General features: G+C 38.5%; 1 protein-coding gene across 1 annotated transcript in view; it reads left to right on the plus strand.

Moving 5' to 3' along the window:
* The window catches only part of LOC106872176 (actin-interacting protein 1), a 51,917-nt gene that overhangs the window by 4,526 nt on the left and 22,812 nt on the right, over positions 1–24,579 (plus strand). Inside the window, exons 2-5 of the mRNA XM_052975649.1 lie at positions 19,762–19,883; positions 20,759–20,849; positions 23,369–23,516; positions 24,049–24,229. Coding sequence (XP_052831609.1) covers positions 19,762–19,883; positions 20,759–20,849; positions 23,369–23,516; positions 24,049–24,229 — 542 coding nt within the window. The remainder of the gene's footprint in view (positions 1–19,761; positions 19,884–20,758; positions 20,850–23,368; positions 23,517–24,048; positions 24,230–24,579) is intronic.

A 24,579-nucleotide genomic window follows, 5' to 3' on the forward strand; every position in this document is an offset into this window, starting at 1 on the left:
GACGTTAAACGAAGATGATGATGATGATATATATATGTATGTATGTGTGTGTATATGTTCGTGTGTCTGTGTTTGTCCCCTCAACATCGCTTGACAACCGATGGTGGTGTGTTTACGTCCCCGTAACTTAGCGGTTCGGCAAAAGAGACCGATAGAATAAGTACTAGGCATCCAAAGAATAAGTCCTGGGGTCGATTTGCTCAACTAAAGGTGGTGCTCCAGCATGGCCACAGTCAAATGACACCAGTAAAAGAGTAAAGAGTAATGGACTTCTTTCAGGTTATGTCTCCCAAATCCATTCAAGGCTTTCATTAGCCTAGAACTATAGTTGGAGACACTTCTGCAAGGTGCCATGCAGTATGCAGTTGGACTGAACTCAGAACCATGTGGTTGGGAAGCAAACATCTTACCTCACAGCCACACCTGCACCTATGTATATACACACATATATATAACATGTTTTTGTGTTATTTCCAATGAGATTGCAAGAGTGAAACTAATGAAATAACACTTGTGACAGTTGTCACTCCTTTTGTTCCATTTTCAAACAACTCTGGAATATCTGTGTCTTTGGTTTTGTCCGCCATTCTCTTCCTTCTCTATATCAGTGATCTTGCCATCTCATCCACCAAGGCCCACTTTTATGTAGATGATACAATCATTCATTCATCCCTCACCTTCTCCAGCTACACATTATTCATGTTCAACATAGACACCTTATGCCAAACCTGCACTGGTTTCAGCAATGGAGACTTCAAAACCAACCACTTGTGAGGCTGCAACCATCTTTCCTCTTTAATGGGAAAAATCCCTCAAGTATTATTCATATCAAAATTTCATCACACCTTCTCTCTAAAACGTGGGCAGCCCTTAACTAAAATCCTCAGAGTTGCTCTAAATGCGAGCTTTTACTATCGTTGAGGATCTCTCCTGGCAGAAACATGTCCTTAACAAAGCTAGGACTGCATCCCTAAAGCTGGCCCATCTTTACAGGGCCAGAAAATATTTGGCTCTCAACAATTGCTGATACTCTACAAAACTGAAAGGAGGCAAGGTCCACAGTGGGGTATTACTCTATCTCTGAGACGGTGATACTGTTACACATCCAGACATTCTGGATTGTATCCAGAAAAGGGCCACTTGATTGATTGGCATAAAATCACTCACAGCACATACTCCAGCCTCAGGCTGACTTTTTTTGTCCCCCTGTCTTTTCTGTCATTTCTTTAATGGCCTTTGTTTTTCAGAATTATTTGCTCTTATATCTCCTCCACTCAAAAGTCTCGGTCATTGCTTCCGTGAGGCCCAACACTCAAAAGGAACTCAGCCACTTTGCCTCTGTGAGGGTCAACATTCGAAAGGAAATCATTTTGCCTTCCCGAGGCCCAACAATCAAAAGGAACTCAGCCACTTTGCCTCTGTGAGGCCCAACATTCAAAAGATGTTTTTTATGTCACCAGCATGGGTGCACTTGGCTTGATGGATGCTCTCAAGCACAGCACATCGCCAAAGGTCTTGGTCACCAGTCATTGCCTCTGTGAGACTCAAAGTTTGAAGATTATTCTTCACCACCTCGTCCCATGTCTTCCTGGCTCTACCTCTACCATAGATACCTGCCACAGTTAGAGATCGGCACTTCCTTACACAGCTGTCCTCATCCATACACATCATATGACCATACCAGTACAGTCGTCTATCTTGCACACCACATCTGATTCCTCTTATGCCTAACTTTTCTCTCAAGATGCTTACACTCTGTTGAACATGCACACTGACATTGCACATCCAGCGAAGTATGCTGGCTTCATTTCTTTCAAGCCTATGCATGTCCTTGGCTGTCGTAGCCCATGCTTTACTGCCATGCAGCATAGCTGTTCACACACAGGCATCAAGCAATCTGCTTTTCACTCTGAAAGAGATGCCCTTTGTTGTCAGCAGTGGTAGGAGCTCTCTGAACTTTGTCCATCCTAATCTTATTCTCACAGCTACGCTCTTGGAGCATCCACCTCCACTACTAATTTGGTCACCTTGATAACAGAAGGTATCTACTACCTCTAGCTTGCCTCCCTGACACTCGATGGAGTCTATTTTCAGCATTTATTGGACCTGTGCATCTTCCACACACAAAAGCTAGTTTCCCTGTTAACCTTCACTGATAATCAGTTTACAGATATTGAGGAAACTTTTCAGCATTATTTTATTTTAACCCCAAAATATGCTTTGTGGTGATTTTTGTTGCGGAAAATAAAATAAGCATTTTGGGTTGTCCAATTTCAGATTCACTGCAACTTGCTACTTGCTACCATATTAGAATATTACAAATCTTTCTATTGAACAGCAATTGGTGAGAGCAGTGGTGGTAAAGCAGAAGCTTTCCCATGGCTTTGAAGTATCTCTTACATTGGCGTAATTAAGTGGTGTAGATAGAAAATGATATTGAAACATTTAACCTCCTCCTCCTCCTTCTCCTCTTATTCATTTAGTAGTGTACTTTGTACTGCTTCCAGCATGATAACGAGTTACAATGAACCAGAATTCAGAGTATAGTAAGATGGCCGGTAATTATTTTTTCCTACAACAAAAACTATCCAGAAATATTCGCCTGTCGTATGATTTAGTTTGAAAATGGTTTTGTGTTTATTTTTCATTAAAATTTTGATATCAACTGAGGTGAAAATAAACCATTGCTATACAAAAATAGCTTATTGTACATCAATATAGACTGTTGAGTAATATAAATTGTAAAGGAACCACACCCCCTCAGAGGATGAGGTCACCTATGGACTTCTCTTTAGTATTACACCTCTGTTACACTGGATTTATTTCATTGAACATTGACTTCTTCTTAGTCATGAAAGTTAATACTTGTTTTTAAACTTGACGACTATTGTGTATGTGTATATGTGTGGGTGTGCGTGTGTGCATAGATTAATCCACTCATAGCATAATAAACGCTTCATTTGATCAGACTGATTTAATCTATTATTAAACTTATCATCCATCTCTGGACTTATTAATCACTGCTTATGGTCAGGCAGATGTTTTCATCTTGGTTAATATAGTCACAATGTTTCGGCCATTTTCAGGTTTTTCTCATATTCAGTTAATGTTCCAAGAATTTGGAACCAAACTGTTCATTAAATGTCCAAAGATATTCTCCTTATTGGTTAGTCTACAACTTGTGATGCCTATACTTTGTTATACATTAAAAAGTGGATGTAGGCATAAGTGTAGTACTTTGGGGAGTGGTAATAAGTTCAATCCGCAAAGCAGTCAAGATACACACACACACATGCACATATGTAAAAGACCCTCTTTGGTCATGAGACTGACCATGGGATTGCACTGAGAAAGTTACCCTCTGAGGCATAAGTCCAGGTAAGGTTGTTTATAGAAGACCAGCAGTTACCCATACTCCCCTCTTCATGCCACTGACATTATCCAAGGGAAAGGCAAAGGCTGATACAGCTTGGCACCAGTGACATCGCATCTCATTTCTACAGCTGAGTGAACTGGAGCAACGTGAAATAAAGTGTCTTGCTAAAGAACACAACACAGCCTTGTCTGGGAATCAAACTCACTATCTCATGATTGTGAGCCCAACACTCTAACCATTGAGCCATACGCCTTCGCATATATATATATATATCATCCAACTGTCTGGATGTTTTGTTGTCACTTGTCGCATTCTTGTCCAATTTAAAAATTCTTTTTTATATACATATAGTGGCATATATACACTTTGGTCTCTTATATGTAAGTACACACACACACACACACACATAAATTTTGTATAACTCTCTTATTCTTTCACTCTCTCTTTCTTTCAGCCCCTTCACACTTATTTCGTTCTTTCCACCCTTCTTTCTTTCACTCCCCCTCTCTCACATTTCCTGGCCTTCCCTTCATTCTCACCTTCCCTCCTCTTTCACTTCACTCTGTCTCTTTTTTTTTTTCTCGTCCCTCCCTAATTCTTCTATCCCTCTACCTCTCTCCTCTCCTTCCACATGACCGGTGTTCGACCAAGCCTGACCTTTCTTTCTTGGTTGTACTACCATTCATGCAACATCTATATTCCTTCCCATGCCTGTCATCTCTTATGTCCCTGCTGTAAGGCTTCACTTCCACACACGCCAGCTTAATTTTATTCGTCCTTAGTCGAAAGACACCTGTTGTTAATGTCTTGTTGTTTACATTTGTATTTGTGTACCATTTCTCCATTTTTGTCCGCCCTTGTTTTCATATACATTTGCTGCTTCTTTCCAAGGAATCTAGTGCTCTTAGCTTAGATTTTCCTTGGGGCTAGCCAGATTGGAGCGGTCTCGAGTATAACCAGCCGAAACTGCAAAGATAATCTGGAACTCAACTGACGAATGAAAACTCCAAATGACCCGTCCTTTTTTCATGTCCTTTTTTGTATCATCTAACTGTCTGGATGTTTTGTTGTCGCCTGTCACGTTCTTGCCCCATTTTTTGTATTCTTTATATATATATATGTGTGTGTGTATATGTATGTATGTATGTATGTACGCACGTGTGCTCCTCCTGTTAATAATCGTCACTTGTTTCCAAGTAAGGTAATATTTCCTTGTGACTAGACTTGTTTTTCATGGCAGATTGGAAATAAAGGACTCTGTTTGCATTATGGTGACACTTGTATATGACTATCATGTGATATCAAGGCAAAGAGACAGTAACATACATACACACATACATGATGGTCTTCTTTCTGTCTTCCAAATCCACTTAGAAAGCTTTGATCAGCCTGGGGATATATTAGAAGACACTTGTTCATGCAGTGTCGATGTAGTGTTCACACTTGTCCAATGGGACTGAACCTAAAACCATGTGGTTGGGAAGCCAAAATTCTTGCTACACAGCCATGCCTGCACCAGCAAGTCGTACCTACACCTATCATCATTGTTTAATGTCCTCTTTCCATGGTGGCATGGGTTGGACACTTTGACACAGAGCTGGCTAGCAGGGAGCTGTCTAAACTCTAATTGTCTGTTGTGGCATGGTTTCTACAGCTGGATGCCCCTCCTAACACCAACCACTAAAACAGAGTGTGCTGGGTGCTGTGCTTTTTATGTGCCACTGGCACACGTGCATGAATGCAGCACTGGCATGGGTGCCTTTTTCTAAGTGGCACCAGCACCTGAAAGACAAGTCTGTATGTGTAAAAAACAGTAGGTGTGGCTGTGTGGTCTGTAGTTGGCTTCCCAACCACATGGTTCTGGGTTCAGTTCCGCTGCATGGCACCTTGAGCAAGTGTCTTCTGCAATAGCCTTGGGTGGGCAAAGCTTTGGAAGTGAAATTGCTTAATAGAAACTGTGTGGAATTAGCGAGCTGGCAGAAACGTTAGCACGCCGGGTGAATGCTTAGTATTTCGTCTGCCACTACGTTCTGAGTTCAAATTCTGCCGAGGTCAACTTTGCCTTTCATCCTTTCAGGGTTGATTAAATAAGTACTAGTTACGCACTGGGGTCGATATAATCGACTTAATCCATTTGTCTGTCCTTGTTTGTCCCCTCTGTGTGTAGCCCCTTGTGGGCAGTAAGGAAATAAGGAAACTGTGTGGAAGCCCTTTATTTGTGTGTGTTGAATATTTACACTTAGTGACTTTGCACAATGCTCTTTGTACTAAACGGTGATATCTGGTTTGCATACTTTGTAAACAGTGTTTTGTGGTTCTGCACTTTGATGACGAGTGGAATAAAAAAAATATTCCTTGAAAAATTGGTCAGTTTGGTGATATGAAAGGTATCCACCTCAATAAGTCTAACCCATGCCAGCATAGAACAACATATGTAAAACAAATGAATTAATGAATATATGCAATGTATTGAAGGGAATTTAGCTGCTATTTCTAGCAGGTAGAGTCACCCACATAAAGGCACACTTGTTGGTTCATCACAAAATGTATGAGAGAGGTCTTTTGAGTCAAATGTAGGTTAGCTTGATTTCTTCTATTTACTCCAACCTCATATCTATGGAACAGCGAAAGTGCAGAGAAGTTACTCATGCTTGAAACATTGCCAAAATGTACAAGACCCACTGAACTAACACGCCCACACACATTTAGACAATTTTGTTTGTCTTGCCTGTATGTATACATTTGTAGACACACACACACACTATTTTACTCACACACACACTATTTTACCCTCCACACACTATTTTACACACACATACACACACACACACACACACAGACATGTGTAAAATAGCATTAACAAGCTCGTTATTTAATTTACATTATACATGTAATTGAGTTTTTACAAATAAAGCAGGCATCATTATTTTATTTCTATAAAGAAAGAAAGGAGAATGTATTTAATTTGGGTTTAGTTTCACAAAATATTTTTCTTTTTTTTCTATGGCCATTTGTAAATGAGAAAAAAAACTAATTGTGAGATGAAAAAGCCAGCAAGTCACAACTATGTTTGTTATTGTTTGTCTATATTTGTATAACAGCGCTCCTTTAGTTGTATTGTAAGAACCGAAGGAGTGTTACTAGAGGATAGCTGAATATCAACCAATAAAAGATGAGCCAATTAGATAAAACCACATACTTCTCATTCCTGGAAGCCAGATTGTCCTAACTTTATCTTATTTGTTGTTGTCATCTTCAGTTAACACTCTAAACCCAGTTGTTTGAGATTTGTTCTGGATGCCTGAATTGGAGAGGCTGAAAGAAAGGACTAAAACAGCGCATTTGAGTCTGTTTGACACATGCTCACAGACTAATAGGCGTGTGTGTGTATGTTGAAATGGATGAAGCTGTGGTCAAGTGGTTATAAAGTTTATTTCAAAATCACGAAGTACCTGGTTCATTCCCACTGTGTGTACTATTATTCTAATATCTTTTACCATGGGGCTCTTACTGAAATGCTGCTTCTGTTAATTCCATCATGACTGTGTGGTAAGAAGCTTGCTTCCCAGCCACATGGTTTCAGGTTCAGTCCCACTGCGTGACACCTTGGGCAAGTGGCTGGATTTGGTAGACGGAAACTGAAAAAAGCCTGTCATATATATATATATATATATATATATATATATATGTGTGTGTGTGTATATATATATATATATGCCACTACATATATATACACACACACACACATACACTGTTGTGGTGGACACCCCCAAGTGAGAAGTGGGCTGTTCCACTACTGATAAATAGTGGACAAGCACAACAAGCAGTGTCAGTCGGCGAGGTATGATGTTCAGGCCAGTCACGCAGACAATGAAATACATCATCATAATGCAGGGCATTACATATCATATACGCATGTATATATTTTTATGGGTGTGTCTTTGTGTCTGTGTTTGTCCCCACCACCCATCCCTTGACAACTGATGTTAGTGTGTTTACATCCCCGTAACTTAGCAGTTCAGCAAAAAAGACCAATAAAACGAGTACTAGGCTTACAAAGAATAAGTCCCGGGGTCAATTTCTTTTACTAAAACCTTTTAAGACAGTACTCTAGCATGGCCACAGTCGATTGACTGAAACATATAAAGGAAAAGAATAAAAGAAAAGAATCTGTTTAGGCAGAATTTCCATTATCATCATCAGCAGCAACAGCAACAAGCTAATGAGGGTTAGGGTTAGGGTTAGGGTTAGTTGACCTGCTAGAAATAGTTGTTTATCTCCCTCAGATAACACCTGACCACTTAGATAATAAAAATTTTATCTTGTTACTTCAATCATAATTCAATTCAATCAGGGCTGACCTAGGCCTTAATAGCTACAACAACCTCCACAGCAAAGTGATTTTGTGAGCAACAATACAAGTGAGAAGCTTTTACAATGTTCTTGCTGTTCTTGTTGCTGAGTAACCAAGGACAGCTTTAATCTGGCAGATCTATGATATGTGAGTGGCTGACCAAATGAATAGGTGTGGCCCACACATCTCCTCTTCTCTCTTCCTCTCCCTTGTCTCTTTTTTCTCATCCACACAAACTGCTCACAAGAGGAGCCTCTGACATCAACTATTGTGAAGTATTTTAGAAGAGGTTTAATACTTAACACACACACACACACACACACACTCTGGTGTCAATGAGAAGGTGAAATTAGATCCCTGCCTGCTACAGTTGCAACTCTACACAAATACATTAGCTGCATGTTTGGATTGAAGCAGCTTGCTGCTGAGACTTCTGATGAGCAAATATGTAATTTTTAGCTTCTTACCTCAAATAATGTCAGGTTTCCTGTACGATGCACATGGTTGAGATGTATGGAATCTCTTGATTTTTTTCTCACTATGAACTGCTATGTGGACTCCCTATTTGCTAGAAATAGCAGCCAAATTCCCCTCAAATTACATTTACCAGCTAAAACAAAAAACAAAAAAAGATTGGACAATGTAGTTCCTGATATATAAAGATGGGATGGTCACATTCAAAATATTTGCTTGATCTCCTGGAACAATGACAACAATATTATTACTACACCACACAGTATTACACTACACACAGGATAATGTTCTATTTGGTGTACTGTAGCTGAATAAAAACTGGGATGGTCATGGCTGGAATGTCTTTGATTATTGGTCTGCATGATGATGATGATGTGTTTGTGTGAGATGTGCAGATATATGTGAAAATGTAAAACAACATGAAATGTGTAAAAGTTAACGTTTAGCTGTGATATTGTGATATTAAATCTCCTTTGCCCCTGGATAGATTGTCAGTTTATTTGAGGTGACTTTCCCAGAGATCTACAACCTGTTTCTGATAGCTGGTGTATAGAATAATTGTACTGCCCAAATAATCCTGGATTATTTGTTGGTAAGCAAACACCACATCCATTTGGCTCTAATTCTACTGTGTGTGTAGGGGATGGATCTACAAAAGTACATTTTTTTGGTAAAATAGAAGGTAAAAGGAAGGCAGCCAAAGAGAAGAGCAAGATAGGTGGAAAATATTAGTGAATAACATTCAAGATTCAACAGAACTGCTATTGGAATGGTTTGAAATTGTATATATTGTTAAGTGTGTGTGTGTGTGTGTGTGTGTGTGTGTGTGTGTGTGTGTGTGTGTGAAAATCTGAAGTGCAGTTGGTTTCTGATTGCATTGAAAATTAGGTTCAGTGCTATACAATAGTTTATCCACTCAAAACAAATTCGCACACAGAAACATCTTGGACTCATGGAACATTTGCATGGAATTTACTGAGTTTAGGAAGCAGTCTTACTCAGTCACCAAAGTGACTTCCACCATATACAGTATCTCACAGAAATATGTACAAGGCGGCAAGTTGGCAGAAACGTTAGCACGCCGGGCGAAATGCTTAGCGGTATTTCGTCTGCCGTTACGTTCTGAGTTCAAATTCCGCCGAGGTCGACTTTGCCTTTCATCCTTTCGGAGTCGATAAATTAAGTGTCAGTTGCGCACTGGGGTCGATGTAATCGACTTAATCCCTTTGTCAGTCCTTGTTTGTCCCCCTCAGTGTTTAGCCCCTTGTGGGCAATAAAGAAATAAGAAATATGTACCCTTCTAAAAAATTTCAGTGAAATTGTCATTACTCTGACAACATCAAAGGAAATGAAACGGAAGTAATACTGAATGAAATATATTATGCACACAAAGTTATACTGAATGAAATATATTATGCACACAAATATTATACAAATTTGGAACACCAAACAATAAACATGATTATTCCCAAACTCCTTTCCCTTACATAGGTTTTGGCAAAAGAAAGAGGACTTGATTTATGCCTGGTAGTGAGGAGAGGCTTCCTACGAGGAACGCATCCATGAAGACAACACTGGTTCAAACTTCAGCAAACTGTTTGGGTGGATACACTCTTTCCACTAACAGAAGACACACCTTGGGCCAAAGATGAAGCGGTATGATGCCTGTCATCCATCATGCAACGTTGGATATGGCGAATATCACACGCAGTTAAAATAGAAAGACAACCTGGAAGATGTTTATTGCTTAGCCGTCCAGTAGCTTTGTACTTCTGAATTACTTTGACAACCGTGTTAACTTGTATACTAAACCAGGTATGAACGAAATATTAATTTTCAAAGTTACAAAAATATGTACACCATGAAGGAAATTTGCTATATTCAATATTTTATCCACTTTTTTTTACTAAATTCAGATGTTGCTGATAATTTCAATTCTAATAAATTATTTCTCCTGGCATTTTTGCATTGGTCATTGCTATTGCATCTGCAGGAATTCTGATTTGTGTACCGTGGTGAAAATCTTCTTCATTGTGATTAAAGTGGCACCAAAAGGAAAAGAAGTGTCTGAAGATTTGAAGAAAATTATTTTTAATTTGTACAAGGAATTATAAGCGCAGGTGTCTGTGTATGGTAAGAAGCGTGCTTCCTTACCACATGGTTCTGGGTTCAGTCCCACTGTGTGGCACCTTGGACAAGTGTTTTCTAATATAGCCTTGGGCTATATTAGTAAATTTGGAAGACAGGAACTGAAAAAAGCCCATTGTGTGTGTGTATATGTATATATATATATATATATATATATGTGTGTGTGTATGTATGTATGTATGTATTTATGTGTGTGTTTCTTTGTGTCTGTGTTTGTTTCCCTATTGTCACTTGACCACCGATGTTGGTGTGCTCATGTCCCTGTAACTTGACCGATAGAATAAATACCAAGCTTACAAAGTCCTGGGGTTAATTGCTTCAGCTAAAAGGTGGTGCTCCAGTATGGCCACAGTCAAATGACTGAAACAAATAAAACAATAAAAGAAAAGAATGGTTTAGTATACAAGTTAACACGGTTGTCAAAGTAATTCAGAAGTACAAAGCTACTGGACGGCTAAGCAATAAACATCTTCCAGGTTGTCTTTCTATTTTAACTGCGTGTGATATTCGCCATATCCGACGTTGCATGATGGATGACAGGCATCATACCGCTTCATCTTTGGCCCAAGGTGTGTCTTCTGTTAGTGGAAAGAGTGTATCCACCCAAACAGTTTGCTGAAGTTTGAACCAGTGTTGTCTTCATGGATGCGTTCCTCGTAGGAAGCCTCTCCTCACTACCAGGCATAAATCAAGTCCTCTTTCTTTTGCCAAAACCTATGTAAGGGGAAGGAGTTTTGGAATAAAATTCTTTTTTCTGATGAGACTAAAATTAATTTGTTTGGGTTAGATGGTATTAAACAAGTATGGTGATGATCAGGTAAAGATAATAGCGACAAATGCACTATGCCTTCCATGAAACATGGCGGCAGAAGTGTTATGCTTTGAGTGCGGCTGGTGTGTGAGGATTCACATTTATTGAGAGAACACTGGATTCAAGGCTTTATTGTGACATATTGCAGAAAACAATATTGAAAAGCATCAAGGAACTAGGAAGACATTCCATGTTCCAACATGATAATGACCTTAAAAACTCTTCAAAGATGGCGACTAAGTTTTTATCAGATTAAAAGATAAAGATATTACCTTGGTCTACCATGTCATCTGATTTAAACCCAGTAAAACATTTGTGAGGTGTTTTTGAAAAGGAAGGTTGAGGAGAAAAAAACCCCACAATGCAACACGCTTGAAAGACATCATTCAGGATGAATGGAGGTCGATTCCATCACTTATATTCAGAAATTTAGTCGACTCTATGCCCAGAAGACTTAATACAGTCATTGAAAGCAAAAGTGGTCACACCAAATATTGAATATAGCAAATAATTCTTTAGGGTGTACATATTTTTGTATGGTTTGAAGATTAATATTTCATTCATATCTTTAAAAATGTTTATTGTTTTGTGTTCCAAATTTGTATAATATTTGCATGTATGATATATTTTATTCAGTATAAATTTTGTTTGATTTACTTTGATATCATCAGAGTAATGGCAATTTTACTGAAATTTTTTAGGGGTGTATATACTTCTGTGGGATACTGTATATTTTCATGTGTGTGGTTTAGTGGTTAGGGTATTCAGCTCACGATCATAAGGTTGTGAGTTTGAAAACTGGTGGCACATTGTGTCTTTGAGCAAGTCACTTTAGTCTGTGTTGTTCCCATTCATTCAGCTGGCAAAAAATTAATAGTATCTGTAATTCAAAGGGCCAGCCTTGTCAAATTCTGTGTCACACTGAATCTCCCTGAGAACTATGTTAAGGGTTTGCATGTCTGTAGAGTGCTCAGCCAACTTGCTTATTAATTTCATGAGCAGGTTGTTCTGTTGATCAGATCAACTGGAACCCTTGTCGTCGTAACAGACAGTGTTATTTTCATGTGGATGTAGTCTGATGATGATGATGATTTTTGATTTCAAGTTGGCCTTCAACCATTCCCCATCTCTTAAAACAAGACTTAATCACATTTTATTGGAAGTTGGTCTGAGTTGACTGTCTAAAAAATCTCGGTGAATTGTGTCTTTGAGATTTATTGACATTTAAACTAAATCTCCTCTTCAAACCTGATTAGTGTTCTTGAGTCATTTGCTGTAAGAGCTTAATTATATAAATCTTCTGCCACTAATGAAAGAACTCAACTTTTTTTTCCTATCAAAGCAGCCACTTTATATAAATCTGTAGAAAAGCCAATAAATAGAACCAGTGCCAGACATCTTGCTTTTTTTTTGTTGCTATAGTTACTGTAACACTCAACAATGAAGCATTATTTTATTCTACCAGGCTCTTCATTCATAAACTTCCAGGGTTTTATTGTTTTTGTTTTGTTTTTTTTATCTCATTAAATGGTCGAAGTTTTTTTTTTTCCTGATGTTAGAGAAACAATCCATGTTTTGTTTTATTGACATACAACACTTGTAGAATGTTTTATTCCTTTCTGTTTTGTATTGCATGTTGTTGCTGCTGCTGCTGCTGCTGCTGTTGTTGTTGTTGTTGTTGTTGTTGGTGGTGGTGGTAGTGGTAGTGGAGGTGGTGGTGATAGTGCTTCCTTGTTGAGGACGTCACCAAGGTTTCTGAAACTGGGTGTGGGTGACATTTGCTAGAGAGTTAGATTAGCATGGAGAAAGGACTTGCAAGTTCAATTCCCATCATAAGCTAGTCTTTAAAAGCCCGTGTTTTCATAGTTGAGATAACAAGATGCAGGGAGATGTTAACCTCACAGTCTATTGTGGTCCTCTTTCAGTATGTGAGGGCTAATGGTGACCTAGTTATTTCATAGTACTTCAAGTTAAAATGCCAGTACCATGAAGGCCATAAAAATTTTTGGATATGTTTATCATATTTCTCTGAATTTTTTATTTTATTCTTACCGATTCCTCCTTCTGAAAGTGTTGGTCTGTTTTTGCTTTAGTCTTAAGAACCGTCCAGCTAAGTAAAATTGAGGCCAAGAAAGCACATCCTTTATAACCATGCCCCTGCATACAATCTGTCCGCAGATAAATCTCCCCCACATCCCCTCTTCCCAACACTTACCTCTTTATCCCACTTGCCAACCCACCTGCACACAATATGTCCTCGTCAAATCTCTTCCCAAGCCCCCATCTCTCAAGCTCTCCCTTCCTCTACCTACTCACTCCATTCCCTCCCCTTCATCCCCCTTCACTCCTTTTGCAACTTACCCACCCACCCACTTACTCTATCCAATCCATGCTCCACTTCACTATATACATCATATATCTCCCCGGAACTTGGGCGGATGCCCCCTCTCATCTTCAGCATCTTATCTCTCTCCTCTCTCTTTCTCCATTTTCCTTTTGACTGAGGTACCCCTGTATCTCCTCTGTTGCAAGACACCTGTTTTTGTCCCTTATTCGTAGTTTAACCTCTCTTCGCCTGGCACAAAGTCACCTTTCTTGATACTCCTTCTCTCTTCAGTTTAAGGGGTCTTGTCCTGCAAGTTGTTTAATGCCCTTCCTGCTGCTGGTGCTATGTAAAAAGCACCCAACACACTCTGTAAAGTGGTTGGCATTAGAAATGGTATCCAGCCATAGAAACTATACTAAAGCAGATAGCAGAACTCAACAGTCTTCTGACTTGCCAGCAAAGAAGGGGGGGGGGGGCATAATATGATGAGCGATGATGATGATGATTTCCTTGTTTAGTTTAATAATCTCTATAATCTGTAATAATTCAACAATTATCTAAACTACAACATGATATTTGATAGGGTTAACTTCTCCATGTTAGAATACAGTGTGATGTCTGCATCAGCACCATATCTTGAATTTATGGATTTATGGATCACATCTGGTTTATTTGGTTGACAACTTATCACAGCTAGACTGATGCAACACAAGAATTAATACCCTACAGTGTCATTCTAAAAAATAAACAATCACATCAATGAAGTCTCAATGCTACCAGGTAATGCATGATTAATTCAAAGCCATGTGAATAAATATTACAATTTGACAGTAATGTGAATGCTAAATGGTTGATTGTCGTCAAATGCAGTAGGAGCAACATCCAGTACTCTCTCACAATAAATGTAGTTTATCACTGAGGTTACCCTTGCTTTAGCAGGTAGACCTATGGGCAAAACCATTCCAGCCATGACACATACTACTTGTTTAGGAAATGTCTAAAATGCATTATCTAACGTGTTCTCTTTTGTAAGATAAGAGTGTGACTTAGCTGCTATTTCTGACTGGATAGCTGACTATGAAAAGGTTCTTTTTTGGATCATTGTGGTTTTTTAATTGACGTGTGCTGCTTGGTGAGCCATACTGAACCCATTAATAATTTCCTTACACAGATTATATTTTATTATCTCTTACAGAAATGTATTAACTATTAAGATATAAAGAATTTTTTCAACTCTTGGAAAGACCTCTTCCCTTCCCCATAGATATTAATTAGGTTAATTAAGTTGTATTGTTGGATTTAGACATGCTCTAAACTACTGCCAATTTCTCCTCCAGTACCATCAATGTTAATTATTGAATCTCTCTCTCTCTCTCTCTGGTTAGGTAACCATGTACCTTCTCTACAGTAAGACACCTGTTTCTATCTCTCTGTCACACCTTACCCTTTCATCATCTAACACAAGATCACCTCCTCCAATTCCCCCTTCCCTCTCAAAGATTCCTTGTCTTGCAAAGTTACCTGGTGACCCTGCCAGTGCTGGTGCCACTTAAAAAGCATCCAGTCCACATTGTAAAGTGGTTGGCATTTGGAAGGGCATCCAGCTGTAAAACCCATACCAAAACTGACCTCACTTGTGTTAGTGCCATATAAAAAGCACTCAGCCCACTCTGTTGGGTCGTTGGTGTTAGGAAAGGCTTCCAGCTATAAAAACCATGCCAAAACAGACACAGTAGTATGGAGCAGGCTCTTGCCTGGCCAACTCCTGTCAAACTGTCCAACCCATGCCAGCATGGAAGGGGGACGTTAAACGATGATGATGAGGAGAACAATATTCAACAGCTGAAATTATTGCTCTATAAAATTAAGAAATATTCTTCATAGCTATTTTAGTTAACATCACAGACCAAGCGAGGTCTCATTATCAATGGCAATGCTTTATTTATGTTCCACTTCGTGAAATTTGAGTAACTTTTTTCTTTACTTCCTTACACAATCTGTTTCTTGTATTTTTAAGCTGTAGGCTTTCACTTCCTTGAGATGCTTTAAATAACCTGTTGTTATTTGAGCTGTGTGGAACTTCCAGAAATAAATTCTTCCTTTATTTTGTTTTCTTTTTTTTTGTTTTTTGTTTTTTTGTTTTTCTTGTGTAATCACTATACAGTTCTATACTAAAGCATTGGTTGTTGGTCTTATTTGTAAACTTATAACATGTTATATTCTATCCTTGGATATATCAGCCCATTACAACTGCTATTTCTTCTTGATAAACTAACACCCATTCCTCTTCACAATGTTGGATGGTGTAGGCGTTACCATAACCAATTAGATAGGTCCAAAGTATGGCTATTGCTGCTTGAAAACTAATTTCCTATCTGCATACAAGAAAGAGCTTCTATTCTAAGATTCTTGTAATAGATTCAATATTATTTGGCAGATGAAAACATATTGGATTAAATATCGTAGTCTGTAAAAATACATTCTTGTAAATTTAGATCTAATTGAAGCCATCACATAGCAACAGTTCCATTGAGTCGGTTGAAATAATTTGGTGTAGAACCACCAGCCAAATAAACTGGTGGTTCAAATATTGTTTTGTGGTCTACTATTTCATGCCTCAATCCATCTGGCTGTAAATAGGTACCATCTCACTGCTGCACTTACAGAAGTACTGTGTAATTGATTAGTGTCTTATTCTTCTTATTTTTTTTCAAAGTCCTAGTGAGAGAGGAAGGTCAGCTTCTGTGATTTAGAAGGGAGGGGGGCAATCCTCATTACCTAAAAGAAGGGTAATTCTCCCCACCCCTGCCAACTCATGGGTTGTTGTTCTAGAAGGAAGCAGTATAATAAGGAAATTAGTTTATTTTAGAGTAGATTTTTTTAACAACTTCAATCATGGATAAAAAAGTAAAACTATTTTTTAATTTTTATTTTTCATTTATACAAAAATACAGTTAAATAACACATACTGAGTCAATTTTTAAAGAATTCAATATTCAATATGCTTAATTCTTGGCATGGATAAATAAAAAATTTTGCTTACACAAGGTAAAAAAAATACCAATTTACTTACAGCTGTGAGATTTACAAGAAAGCACGGCCATCCTCTATAGCTTGTGAGCAAACACTGAGTCAGAATCACATTTAGAAATGTCCAGTGAATTGGTATCTGTGACTCAACTTAATTATAATCTATAGTTCTTTTGTAATTTATGCTGAAAAATTATCCAATTTATTGGACAAAGTGACTGAAGGAATTAAGGTACCTAAGGGCCAGCTAGTGGTGTTCAGCTGGGTGATAGAGTAACCCTTTATCATTTAAACTGGCCATATCTGGCCCAAAATTTTCTACTTGTTTTATGTTCAAACTAACCAGGTCTGGCCTCTCACACTTATCTAAATGGCATTCAATCACAATCATTGTGATTGTCATTCAATAAACAATCACATCATTGAAATCTCAAAGCTATAAAGACAATGCATGCTTAATTGAAAACAATGTGAATGAATATAAATTACATTTGGTAGAGAAATATGAACACTAAAGGGTTAAGTATAGAATTCAAGTATTGGGCTTCCACATAGTTTCCATTTTCTCAATTTCTCTCACAAAGCTTGGGTTGACCTTAGACTATGGCCAAGCACATGCTTAAGGTATTGCACAATTGAATAAAACACAGAGCTATGTGATTCCAAAGTGAACTTCTTTTTAGTATTGAGATTGAGACCTTTCTACAGTCAACAAAAGTGGAGGCGCAATGGCCCAGTGGTTAGGGCAGCGGACATGTGGTCATAGGATCGCGGTTTCGATTCCCAGACCAGGCGTTGTGAGTGTTTGTTGAGCAAAAACACCTAAAGCTCCACGAGGCTCCAGCAGGGGATGGTGGCGAACCCTGCTGTACTCTTCCACCACAACTTTCTCTCACTCTTACTTCCTGTTTCTGTTGTGCCTGTAATTCAAAGGGTCAGCCTTGTCACACTGTGTCACGCTGAATATCCCCCGAGAACTACGTTGAGGGTACACGTGTCTGTGGAGTGCTCAGCCACATTAATTTCACGAGCAGGCTGTTCTGTTGATCGGATCAACTGGAACCCTCGATGTCGTAAGCGACGGAGCGCCAACAACAGTCAACAATCTGCTCCAAAGTGGCACCCTACTTAATCCTCGAATGTTTACAGATCTCTTTTTCTGCCAACTTTTCTTATTTCTTTACTGCCCACAAGGGGCTGCACACAGAGGGGACAAACAAGGACAGACAAACAGATTAAGTCAATTATATCGACCCCCAGTGTGTAACTGGTACTTATTTGGTTGGCCCAAGGCAACAATAGAAGACACTTCCTCTGAACCCCAGAGCCATGTAGTTGGGAAACAAGTTTCTTACCACATAGCCACACCTGTGCCTATCTCTAGTTTGCTATAAACAGATTTATGTTACAGTCGCAAAAAAATCAAACATTTAAAAGAGAATCCCGCTTTGTAATACTAATTAATATGGTTGGCATTGCCGTTATATCATTATTGCTGTTTGTTATTTTTTAGCCCCAGAGCGTTGAAGAGCTAAACTTGATATTATTCCAAAACTAACTAACATCTAGGTTAGCAACTTGTTGATTTGATAATTTCTGTGTGTGTGCCATTAACACACTTACAAAGCTGAAACTGGAATGGTCTAAGTTAATCAAAGCTTAGCTTCTAGTTGACTTCGAACAGTGAACATATCTTTGGAAGTGAAGTCTTCACAACTATTGAGTATTATGAGAACATAGACTTCTGGTTTCTTTGAGGAAATATTCACTTCCAAAAGTGAAGTACAATTAGTAAAAACCAGCTAGTTTGTATTTTTAAAGTTGAGAATAGCAGCACCTTACATATCACAACAACAAAAATTTAGGTTCATGGATTCCTTTTTTTTTTTTTTATTTAAAATTTAAAATTGATAAAATTAAGACGTTCTCTGGAAGTGGATAATTAAACTTCTGTGATTGAAATTTAATTAAAATAAAAAATGAAATTTCGTTTTTGTATTTGGTTTGCAAGATTCTTGGTATGGACTTTCATGTCAGCACAACTTTTATTTTTGATATTTGTTCATAATTTTTTCTGCATGGAAAATTTCGTATACACACTTGTGTTTCCATTCTCTCTCACACTCATGTTCCAACTCTCTTTCATACTCAAGTAAGTCTCTCCCATATCTTGTTCTTTGCTGTAATGCAAAATAGAATGTAATGGTCATCACAGTTGAAATGTTGTCGAGATGAAGCAACTGCCCATTGGCTACCAAACCAACAAAATGGAATTCTAAATATTAATTAGCATTCACAGAATTTATTGATTCAAATAAAGAAATAGCTAAAGTATGTAGCCTAGTGGTTAGGATTGTTGGTTCAATTCCCAGGCTCAGTATTTTTGAGCAAAATAATTCATTTTATGTTGCTTCATTTCTCTTAACTGAAAAGGAGTCACAGCAAAAGTTGGGGTTTGATCCTGAGGCCGATTAGCATTCCATTCTGAAGAGGGGCTAGTTTCAACCACTTGGTTACTTTAGAAACGGGAAATAGACCTGGGCCTAATGAACCTGTGAACTGAAGAAACACTTACACTGACTTAAATGTTTGTGTATGTGTGTGTGTTCCTTAAGTGGCTGACTCAAACATGTTGGATAAAGTTGGCATGACTCTTGAAGCCACAAAATAATCAAACAAGCAATTACTTGTGACACTTCCAAGTAAGAATTGAAACACTTCAAGACATAGAACTACTCTAAGATTAATACAATCTTGGAAATGGAGATACTGAATGTTAGTCAATTACATATAATGTACCAAGGGGCCAACTATGTCTGGGGTTAAATTCCCACTCAATTTGGTTTCGTGACATTTTCTCTGTTCTTAGAATGTTTTTTTGTTTTTATTTTTTTAACCCTTTAGCATTCAAACCGGCCATATCCGGCCAAAATATTCTACCTGTTTTATCTTCAAAACAGCCAGATCTGGTCTCTCACACCTATCCTACAACGTCATTTTAAAAATAAACAGTCACATCATCAAAATCTCGAAACTATGTGATAGTGCATGATGAATTCAAAATAATGTAAATCAATAAACATTACATTTGTTAGATTAATCTGAATGCTAAAGGGTTAAATATATTTTTCATTCAGTTGTACAAAAACAGTACTGCTGCATGACCTTGAGTGTAACAGATAAAAATGGCTAAAAATTAATCCTTAACAAAATTTACTTCTATAAATGTCATTATTTTTCAGAAACCACATTTCCAACTCTTCCTCGAACCCAGCGTGGCATGCCTATAGTTTTAGGTGCTGACCCCAAAGGAAAATATTTTCTCTACACCAATGGACACAATGTTGTCATCCGAGACATCGAAGTAAGTCTGTTTTAAATACAATATTTCATATTATGTTTCATCTAAATGTCCCATTTCCTTCTCATCTATATTCATTGTTGTTGGCACTCCGTCACTTACGACGTCGAGGGTTCCAGTTGATCCGATCAACGGAACAGCCTGCTCATGAAATTAACGTGCAAGTGGCTGAGCACTCCACCGACACGTGTACCCTTAACTTAGTTCTCGGGGATATTCAGCGTGACACAGTGTGACAAGGATGACCCTTTGAATTACAGGCACAACAGAAACAGGAAGTAAGAGTGAGAGAAAAGTGTGGTGGAAGAGTACAGCAGGGTTCGCCACCATCCCCTGCCGGAGCCTCGTGGAGCTTTAGGTGTTTTCGTTCAATAAACACTCACAACGCCCGGTCTGGGAATTGAAACCGCGATCCTATGACAGCGAGTCCACTGCCCTAACCTCTGGGCCATTGCGCCTCCACCATCTATACTCACAGTATAGAATACCAACAACTATGAAGTTCACTTTTAAAACCCATTTCATTTATGACATCATTGTTTTAGAGCTCCAGTGACTTTGATGTCACTGCCATTACTAAACCCTGATACCAGTAATTGTATCCTTCGTTGTAGGACTCCATCACAGCCTAAAACCTGGTTTACTGTGTCCCACCCCCCAATACTATTAGACCTCTAGTTGTGATATCCCTAGTTGTAGGGTCCTGAATGACAACTATACCCTCTAATTGCAGAGCCCTTACAACAACGTTCCTGGTTACAGGCCCCAACTAGAGTGGACATTCCTAGCTATAGCCCCTAACTCCTACCCATTCCATGCTGTCTAATGTCTGTGTTATGTCATCATTCTAACTGCTAATGATTTGTCTGTTGTCGTAGAACCCCAACAAATGTGATATGTACACAGAACATTCCGGTAATGTGATTGTTGCCAAATATTCTCCGAGTGGTTTCTACATTGCCTCTGGAGGTAAGATACCTTTCTCTTTTTCTTATCATTTTACGCTATTAATGAGTCACCAAGGAACTGAATTCTTATCAGTCATGTTTCTATTGAGAACAACTGTCATTCTGAAGTGTTTAAATAAATTATAGGATTCAATTACATACATATATATATATGTATATAGGTGCAGCAGTGGGTGTGTGGTAAGAAGCTTGCTTCCCAACCACATGGTTCGGAGTTCAGTTCCACTGCATAGCACTTTGGGTAAGTGTCTTCTACTACAGCCTTGGGCCAACCAAAGCCTCGTGAGGGGATTTGGTAAATGGAAACTGAAAGAAGCCCATCGTGTATGTATATATATATATATATATACATATATATATATATATACACACACATATATATATATATATATATATATATATATATATATATATATATATATACATATGTGTCTGTATGTATTTGTGTGTTTGTGCTTGTTCCCCCACCATTGCTTGACAGCCGATGTTGGTGTGTTTACATCCCCATAACCTAGCAGTTCAGCAAAAGAGATCAATAGAATAAGTACTCGGCTTACAAAGATTGAGTCCTGGGGTCGATTTGTTTGACTAAAGGCGGTGCTCCAGCATGGCTGCAGTCAAATGACTGAAACAAGTAAAAGAAAAGAATAAAAGAACATATATTTATATATGTATATATATCACACATCACCACATTGTTTAATGTCTGTTATCCTTGCTGGTATGGGTTGGACAGTTTGACAGGAGCTGGCCAGCCACGGAGCTGTCCAAACAACAAATTGTCTGTTGTGGCATAATTTCTATGGCTCGATGCCCTTCCTATATAAATTTTGGCACAAGGTTTGAAGTTTTGGGGGAAGGGGCAAATTGATTACATTGATCCCCAGCGTATAACTGATACTTATTTTATTGACCCCGAAAGGATGAAAAACTAAGTCAGCCTTGGCAGCATTTGAACTCAGAACTTAAAGACCGATGAAATGCTTGGCGTGCTAATGATTCTGCCAGCTTGCTATCCTACTACCATTATCATTTAATGCCCATGTTACCTGCTGGCATGGGTTGGACATATACATACATGTACACATGTATATTATATCTCAAATAATGAAAAAGAGGGGAAGTGAGTTGCCAATTATACAAACTTCTCCCAGTACTTGACTAGTATTCTGTTTAGTTGTTGACCCCAAAAGGATGGAAAACAAAGTTGACTCTAGTGGAATTTGAACTCAAATTAGAGTCAGAAGAAATACTATGAATCATTTTATCTGATGCTCAACAACTCTGCCAGTCCACCACCTGTATACTAATAATAATAATAATAATAATAATAATAATAATAATCCTTTCTGCTCTAGGCACAAGGCTTGAAATTTGTGGGGAGGGGGTAAGTTAATTACGTAATAATAATAATAATAATGATGATGAAGATGATTTAGGTACAAGGCCAGTAGTTTTGAAGGGGAGAATGTAGTCAATACCTTTTGAATACAGTTGTTATTTATTTTATTGACCCCGAAACAATGAAAGACAAAGTTAACTTCTGCTGGATTTGAACTCAAGAATGTTAAAAAGTGGGAAGAAATACTGCAAGGCATTTTGTCTGTCTCATCATCATCATCATCATCGTTTAACGTCTGCTTTCCATGCTAGCATGGGTTGGACGATTTGACTGAGGACTGGTGAACCAGATGGCTGCACCAGGCTCCAATCTGATCTGGCAGAGTTTCTACAGCTGGATGCCCTTCCTAACGCCAACAACTCTGAGAGTGTAGTGGGTGCTTTTACGTGCCACCGGCACAAAGGCCAGTCAGGCGGATACTGGCAACGGCCACGCTTCCTAATGATTTTGCTAGTTTGCTGTCTTAATAATAATAATAATAATAATAATAATAATAATTATGGTTTCAAATTTTACCGTAAGGCCAGCAAGTTTGGAGGTGGGGATAAGTCGATTACATCGACCCAGTATTCAACTGGTATTTATTTTATCGACCCTAAAAGGATGAAAGCAAAGTTGACCTTGGCTGAATTTGAACTCGGAACATAAAGATGAATGAAATGCTGCTAAGAGTTTTGCCCAGTGTGCTAACAATTGTACCAGCTCAGACCTTAACCTGTTGAGCATGTCTCTCAGTGGCTAAAGATAAGTGTATCTCTGATTACCAGCTCTGAGTAGCGGGGGAGCATCATTGACATGTGTTGAGAGGGATTCTTTGGGGTTTAAATAATTCACCCCTGGAAACATTGGTGTTTCTTTCATCATCCTTGGACAGCTCTCATTCAGGGACCTTTTGATTAGGATGAGCTACTCAACCTGCAGAAAATTCTAACTGGACCACATCTGCAAAGTCATGTGCTGTGATACATGTTCCTTGTGTATCTTTATCAGATGGGTAATCATGATGGATATTTGGGCTTTGTATATTTGCACCTCAGCATCATATTGATGGTGTGTGCTGCTCTCTCAATCAAGAATAATAGCAATAATAATAATAATCATACATGTATTTGTTCCAGATGACAGGGGCAAAATTCGAATTTGGGATACAATCAACCCAGAACATGTTCTCTCCAAAGAATATCAACCAATCGCTGGAATAATCAAAGACATTTCCTGGTCTCCAGATAGTAAGAGAATGCTTGTTGCTGGTGAAGGCAAGGGAACGTACGTGATCAAATCTATAACATCTCTCTTTTGCTTGCTCTCTCTCTCTCTCTCTCTCTCTCTCTCTCTCTCTCTCTCTTTTTCTCTTTCTTTCTCACCCCTTGTTTTTTTTTATTTTGTTATTTAGCCATAGGCCAGCAAACTATATCAAGCACATTTGCAATCTATCGTATTCCAGCTTTAATCACTTTATCTTTTCAGGTGTATTATTAAAGAGAGGAGAGTGTCATTCATATGAAATTGGCTGCTATTACTAGCCGGTTACGCCTCCATGTACTGGCTTCTTTTTGTTGGTGTGTAGCCCCAATCAACTCACACTAACATATACAAAAAGTGATATAACTGCAAGAGCTTCTTTTGTCTTTTGGATGATGAATATTTTAAATGATAACAATGTAAACATCTAAAATTTGTAAAATTATTTAAACCATACTATCATATAAGTATAAAAAAATTAAAAAGCCACAGCAATGTTAATTACTCCAAACTGGAATTTTGTTGATGTTAAATTATAATTTGATATTTTTACCAGGTTCGCTCGTGCTTTTCTGGTGGATACAGGTTCCTCTGTTGGAGAAATTAGTGGCCACAGCAAACCAATCAATTCCTGTGACTACAGACAAATTAACCCCTTCAGGGTGGTGACGGCCAGTGAGGACTACTCTATTATCATGTGTGAAGGCCCACCATTTAAGTTCTCCAAAAAGATTGATGTGAGTATTTAGTTTTTGTTTAATGGATTATTGTTGTAGTGTAGTCTCTGGTTGGCTCTGATCAAGGCGAATTATGTAGTAACCCACAGGTTACCCAGTCAGAGCGTACCTGCAGGTGCCATGAGTACTTCCCACCTCTCATATATCTGTATGTGTGTGCATATATATATATATGTGTGTGTGTGTGTGGAGGTGCAATGGCCCAGTGGTTAGGGCAGCAGACTTGCGGTCATAGGATCGCGGTTTCGATTCCCAGACTGGGCGTTGTGAGTGTTTATTGAGCGAAAACACCTAAAGCTCCACGAGGCTCCGGCAGGGGATGGTGGCAAACCCCGCTGTACTCTTCCACC

Source organism: Octopus bimaculoides, chromosome 22, assembly GCF_001194135.2.
Source record: "Octopus bimaculoides isolate UCB-OBI-ISO-001 chromosome 22, ASM119413v2, whole genome shotgun sequence".
Lineage (NCBI taxonomy): Eukaryota > Metazoa > Mollusca > Cephalopoda > Octopoda > Octopodidae > Octopus > Octopus bimaculoides.